The sequence below is a fragment of the Semicossyphus pulcher genome, unplaced genomic scaffold (assembly GCF_022749685.1).
Source record: "Semicossyphus pulcher isolate SPU_LCO1_2020_fin unplaced genomic scaffold, fSemPul1.0.p SCAF_5, whole genome shotgun sequence".
NCBI lineage: Eukaryota > Metazoa > Chordata > Actinopteri > Labriformes > Labridae > Semicossyphus > Semicossyphus pulcher.
The window spans coordinates 5,565,001-5,572,230 of record NW_027211726.1 but is presented as its reverse complement, the minus strand read 5'-3'; the positions used below and the strand labels follow the sequence as shown (position 1 = coordinate 5,572,230).

The 7,230-nt window shown below is 41.4% G+C and overlaps 1 protein-coding gene across 1 annotated transcript in view; it reads left to right on the top strand.

The window, feature by feature from the left end:
• Positions 1-6,823: 6,823 nt before the first annotated feature.
• The window catches only part of LOC138608679 (class I histocompatibility antigen, F10 alpha chain-like), an 18,056-nt gene continuing 17,649 nt past the window's right edge, over positions 6,824-7,230 (top strand). The window contains exon 1 of the mRNA XM_069681239.1: positions 6,824-6,940. Within this exon, the coding sequence (XP_069537340.1) occupies positions 6,883-6,940 (58 nt within the window). The 5' untranslated portion in view covers positions 6,824-6,882. The remainder of the gene's footprint in view (positions 6,941-7,230) is intronic.

Genomic DNA, 7,230 nt, shown 5'->3' with positions numbered 1-7,230 from the left:
TTTATACTCTGATCAGCCATTACATTATGACGACTGACAGGTGAAGTGAATTACATTGATTATCTCGTTACCATGGCACCTGTCAGTAGGTGGGATATGTTAGGCAGCAGGTGAACATTTTGTCCTTGAAGTTGACGTGTTGGAAGCAGGAAAAAATGGGCAAGCATGAGGATGTGAGCGACTTTGACAAGGGCCAGACTGTGATGGCTAGACGACTGGGTCAGAGCATCTCCACAACTGCAGCTCTCGTGGGGTGTTCCCGGTCTGCAGCGGTCAGAACCGACCAAAAGACGTCCAAACTGGTGAACCAGCGACAGGGTCATGGACAACCAAGGCTCACTGATGCATGTGAGGAGCGAAGGCTGGCCCGTGTGGTCTGATCCAGCAGAAGAGCTACTGTAGCTCAGACTGCTCAGAGAGTTGATGCAGGTTCTGATGGAAAGGTGTCAGAACTCACAGAGCATCACAGTTTGTTGTGTATTGAGCTGCGTAGCTGCAGACTGGTCAGTGTGCCCATGCTGACCTCTGTCCACCGGTTAAAGCGCCTACAATGGGCACGTGAGCATCAGAACTGGACCACGGAGCAATGGAAGAAGGCGGCCTGGTCTGATGAATCATGTTTTCTTTTACATCATGTGGATGGCCGGCTGCGTGTGCGTCTGTTACCTGGGGAAGACATGGCACCAGGATGCACTATGGGAAGAAGGCAGTGTGATGCTCTTTGGCAATGTTCTGCTGGGAAACCTCGGGTCCTGCCGTTCATGTAGACGTTACTTTGACACGTACCACCTCCCTAAACATTGTTACAAACCAAGTTTATGGAAACAGTGTTCCCTAATGGCAGTGGCCTCTTTCAGCAGGATAATGCGCCCTGCCACACTGCAAACATGGTTCAACGACAAGTTCAAGGTGTTGACTTGGCCTCCAAAGTCCCCAGATCTCAATCGAGCATCTGTGGGATGTGCTGGACAAACAGGTCTGATCCATGGAGGCCCCACCTCGCAGCTTACAGGACTTAAAGGATCTGCTGATGACGTCTCAGTGCCAGATACCTCAGCACACCTTCAGAGGTCGAGTGGAGTCCGTGCCTCGACGGGTCAGGGCTGTTTTTGGCGGCAAAAGGGGAGCTACACAATATTAAGCAGGTGTTCATAATGTTATGGCTGGTGTACATAAAATATTGATTAAATGACTCCCATCCCACCCATTACTGAATGTGTTTGGCCATTGACCGTGATTGATAGAGTCAAATGTTAATCACATTTCAATCAGGAGAGACGTCATTAAGATTGAACAATTATTTATTTACAAGTTTGGAAAGAATGAAATGTGCAAAGTCTTTGGCGATTAGACTCCATCGTGATGCCTTCATGTACCTGAAGGAGTAGAGAGGCTGAGAGCAGGATGGGATACCCCCCGATGGAGTCTCGACACTGGTGGTGGTGATGATGGTGAAGACAGGATGAGCGGAGGAGCTGGACTTGGACGCTGATGAGATGGATTGGAGGTGAACGGAGTGGAGGAGGGTCGCAATGATCGAGCTGAAACGACAAACTGTCTGCGGGAGAGAACAGCTTTAAAATTTGACAGCAGAGGGATGATTGGTCGACAGACGTGGAGGCTAACTCTGGTTGGTTTAGTGTCAGGGTTTGGACTAAAACAAAAAGGGAGAGGACCCAAGGTGCAGACAAAAACAAAAAGTTTAATTAACAAAAGACAAAAGGGCAACAAACAAAAGCTTACTGTGAAACAGTCCAGGTCGAAATCCAACAAAAATATCCAACTGAAAGGTAAAACCAAAAATCCAACAGAAACATCGGGAGTCACAGGAAAGTCCAGGTACAGGTTCGGGTAACAGGATCACTGACAAGGATCCGGGATAAAGTTGACGACAAACTGACAATGACACAAGGGAGCACAAAGACTAAATAAACTTGGGAGGTGAAGCTAATTAGACACAGGTGAGACAATCAAGGGCAGGTGAAAACAATCTGAAAGGTGGGAAACAGAACGGAGGGAAGTAAAACAAGACATGACATACAAGGGGCAAGAACTACAAAATAAAACAGGAAACACTAGGAACCAAACTCAGGACTGACAGGACTACAAAGTAAAACAGGAAATAATCTCAATGAAATGCACAACTAAACCAGACTAAACCAAGACAGAACACAATATACAAACTAAACAATAAGAACTCATGACAACAAGAGACAAAGTGACTGAGGAAAAAAAAGGAAATAATATCAAAACACCAAAATACAAATCAACAACATAACTACACTAGAATGACTCATGACATTTAGTTCTCCAATTGTAAACGCCCATGATCAGCTGATCACCAGACAGAGAGGGAGAGAGAGAGAGAACGAGACATGGTGAATGATGGCTAATGGATGAATGACCGAGTATAAACAGTCTTCCTTCTTGAACTTACGCTGAGCTACATTTAAGGATTTTGCACAATTTTAAAATGATTATAGTTTCTGTGTCTTCTTACTGTAAAGAGTACAGCTGTGGTATACCATTCCAGGTTGAGGAAATGTAATCATTTCTGTTCTCGGTAGATGAAGCTGTCAGCAGCTGAGAGGCGATGAAAATACAGGCCATCGCATGATGCTGACCCCTGTAGATGACACAGAAGGAAAAATGCAGGGCAGACGGGCAGAGTGGCAGCAAAGACACGCGCAGGTATTGGAGAGAAGCGCGGCGGAGGTGACGAGCAAAAAGTCAGAGACTTGTACAGATGACACCCCCACAAAGTCCTGAGTCAGACCCTCAACCACGGACATCCAGGTGAGTGTAGCGCAGGGTTAGATGAGTGCAGGACCATGAGTGTTTCATGATCTTTAAGTTATAGGTCAAATGACAAAAGTGTAGTTCTTTGTTAGGACTGTAAACTTGATACCATGTAATGAACTTTAACCCCCGAGTGTTGTGTCTTAAAGGAAAAGTTCACCCAATAATAAAAAGTAATTCAGTCATTATCTGCTCACCCACATGCTGATGGAAAATCTGGTGACGTTTCTTGTCTCCAAAACATTTCTGAAGCTTCACAGAAAAACAGCGTCGGAGCATTCGTCTAAACAACTGAAGCAGCTGGGGAAACAGAAAAACAACAAATGGCTCCATACAGCTCATCCAGTGTAACTCAAGTCTCCTGAAGCCTCAAGATCCCAAAGGATGTGAAAAGACGTTATTTAAGACCAAAAGAGAGACATTATTTATACTCTTTTTAAAGGTGAAATCTTTGTCGTAGCTTTAAGATAAAAGGCTGTAAATAGGCTCAAGTGGTGAGGACGTTCAAGGAAATGCAGTTTTAGCTCTTCATCTCACGGCCCAGGAGGTTGCTACCTTTGAGAAGCTTTAAAGTTTAACTTTGAAATGAAACAGTGGTTGTAGTGACTCATTTTCAATACAACTACATTTATCTAAAACAAGCCACTGAGGGGGAACTGGAGCAAGTTTAGACGCTTGTTCTTGGTGAAACAATAAAAACAATATCCAATGTGCTGTCACTTATTACACAGGTGAGCCATTTATTTTATGTTGTGTTTTTTAAAGATGATGTTTTTGGCCTTTGCTTTTATTAGTTAGGACAGTGAATAGAGTCAGAAATGTGGGAAGAGAGAGTGGGGACGACATGCAGCTGAACTGCTGAGCTAAACCAACACCCCAACAGTGATCAATTTATTTACACTTTAATTCATATTAATATCAGCAAAATTCTCTTTGAATTCACTAAAAGGTTTAATTTATGAATATGAAATAAATCGTAAAGCTGATAAACTCACGGTAACTCGCTGACACAGTCAAAGTTTGCCTCCAATTCACACACCTGCCTGTAATTACCTGTAGCTTGTCTTTATGCTCAGTCTAAACCAAGGCTTCATCAGGTGTTCTTCACAGAATTATATACATATTTACACACAACAGCCTTTATTAATGAGTGGCTCATACAAAGATAGAATCAACACAAATAAAAACTTCATTATGGCTCTAACAGTGGTTATTAGAAAGCTTAAAGGTGAAGGTGAAGATTTCAAGGTGTCTAATTTTAATTGTATCATTAGTTGTGTTTTAATGTTTCACTTAATCATTTAAAATCATCAAACCCTCCTTCACAACATTGGACACTCTTTTCTTTCTGAACACAGTTGTTGTGGGATGCTGGTGTGTCTCTGTGTCCTGTTCGGTCGAACACAACATCTCTGTTAAAGAGAGGATCTCCTGTCTGTGCAGATGTTTGGAGTGTTCAGAAGAAGCTTTTTTTATGTGGTGAACTTATTTGTTCTTCTCTTAAAACAGCACCAGTCAGATTTCATAAGTGAGTAAAATATAAAAGCTGAAGATAATTTAATAATCTGGAGCTCCAAACTGTTTATTGTTTTGGCCTCTTTTCTTTTAAAGTGTTTTTATTGTCAGTTTTCTTTCAGATGTTCTATCATTACAGCTTGTGTGTGTGTGTGTGTGTGTGTGTGTGTGTGTGTGTGTGTGTGTGTGTGTGTGTGTGTGTTAATGGTTACTGAGGACGTTACTTTAGAGTTTAACTGTCCCTATTTTTACTAAAACTTGTACACATTCATTTTTAAGTTCTTCTAAAACAACAGTAAACAGTTATGTGTTTATTTGTCTGTTGGAGGTTCATAGTTCAATAACATCAAAACATTATAGAGAAAGTTCACTCTGATGTAAGGCTGATGGTAAATAGTTAATAGCAGTAATAGATTCCTCAGTGTGTACTATACTGACAGAGAAAGCCTGGTTCTCTTGTTCATGCTGTGGTGCAGACAGGGCCTACATGTACCAGGATGCATTGCGAGCCAGAACCCACAGCCTCAAAGAAATACGTCTAAATATTAAATTGTATGTAAATGCGTGTCTGTAACATTCTTTGTGCTCATATTTAGGGATTACATTTTTGCTTTCTGCAGCTTGTTTTGAAATACAAGAGAGACTAAAAGTCTGAGCTGGAATAGCCTGAAATCTTTCAGGGGAAGAGACTACGTCAGCTGACGGAGCTGGTGCCGGAGTAACAGCAGAGCATGCTGCTGTTTAGAGCTGCAGCCCAGAAACACAGAGAACACAAGCAACACATTCAGACACTTTTCACACTTCAAACCAACTCAGACAGAAAGAGATGAGGTTCAGTGAAGTTTCCCTTTAAAGGATTTCTCAGGAGTTCAGCTCTCTCAAAGATAGTCTATCTCTTGGTTTCATGCAGCAGAGACGCTGTTTGTTTCTATTCTTCTACATCTGATCAGTGATGTGAGTAGAATCATGTACTGTCACTATCTCCAACAACAGAAAGTCAGGTGACATACTCAGGTGATTTCCGATTAGCAGTTGAATGACAGATACATAAATGTCCACAGGGGGCGCTGTGACATCACTGACTTCTCTGTCAAGGTGAACTCAGAGATAACCTATGGACTGTTTATGAGTGTTATTGCAGCAGGTGAAACATTACTCATGTTCATACCTGCTTCCACATAATAAAATGTTGCAGCCAGTGGAGTCGCCTCCTGCTGGCCATTAGAAAGAATGCAGGTTTAAGGTTCCTCCACAACTGGCTTCACTTCTTCAAGTTAAGGCCACGTTCACCTCTTACGTACAGGCTTATAATTAACTCAGGTGTTGATCCGCAGTGAGCATGAAGAGCTTCTGTCAACCAGAGTTTACGTGTCAATGTCACAAAAATATAGATGTAACATCTAGATAAAAGATGTGACACTTATATTGATCTGTGTGTGTTCTGTTAACGACTGATTTAATGATTCAAAAGTGGGGATTGAAACAGAGTTTACAGCATCAAAGCCAGAGAGAAATGAAAACCAGCATCAGGTGTTCAAACATCAGCAGAGGTGTCACATTTCTCCTGTTGGAGCAGTTTTCAGCGTACACAGCTCCAAATCACTTCAGCAGCATTGAACCTGTCAGACAGAGCTGACCTGATCTGATGTTTGAGAAGCTCTCTGACTCTCTTTCTGCTTTCAGTTTACTGCTTTGGTTCTTGTTTTCAAAGACAAACTGTGAGTCAAAATGTTTCATTTAAACTATCTTTAGTTAAATTGTAATGATTGTCCTGACAGTTAGTTAGTTTGTGCTCAGACCTGTGTGAAGGCCTCGACTGACATGTTACACACAACACAGATATAAAAGTAAATGATTTGATATTGACTTTAAAGAATATAAGATGTCTCCCTCCATCACATTTAATAACCTCATTTAATGTTATGATTGTGCACAGATGTATTTAGAATATCAGATAATAACAGACCTCATGAGTACAATGGTTCTGCTGCACACCAACTGCAGGTTTGAGCCACTAGGGGGAGCACCTCCCCACATTTACTCTCTATAACACGTATGAAACAACACTTCGCTTGTTGTTTGTTGTTTATATTTGGATCAGAGCTGTTTTTAATCTCAGAACAAAAGCACAATAAGACCGACTGCATCCTCACAAACTCCATTTGATCTGTATCTGACCTCTGACCTCCCAGAAAGTTAAAACATTTGTCCACATAGCATCACATTAACCTACAAAATATTATAGACAATTTGAGCAGCAGGAGGTTTAATACGACTTTCACATGTGAACAAAGATTATAGAATAAAGTCCCGCGCGTCCCCCAATGCTTTCAGGTGCAATAGGGGTCTTCAGATGGGCTGGAACAAGCAGACTTTACTTTCACTTTCATTGATAACCTCAGTGGGTCAGTTTTACCGAGTTACAAGTGACGTTGATGCTCAGGCTAAATTCCTATTGGCTTTAGACCGAGGTTGATGAAAGCGCTCCATTTTCTCTCACCTAATTTCATTTTACCTCTGCAAAGAAACCTAATAGCTTTAGGTTCATGAAGGGTTAAAGAAGTCACAATGAAGACGTTGGTGCTCCTGACTCTCCTGGGAACAGTCCTACATGACACGACGGCAGGTGAGTAAAGAATCATCTGAGTCGATTGATTGTAAAGAGATAAATGTTTGTATAATGTATCAATTTTAGGTTCATATGATAGTATTTTATGTTTAGTTTCAGGAGTTAGTTTTGCAGGTAATAGAAATGTTAAAGGTAAACATCTCATGTAAGGATAGTAAGTCTTGTCTGTTCATGTCATTACCTCCTAGTAGTTATAAAAAAGTCTATTTCTGAGAAGCATAACTACGCATCACGAACCAGCCACAGATAAATAAAGAAAACAAAGCGTTTCTGTTCACAAACTATAA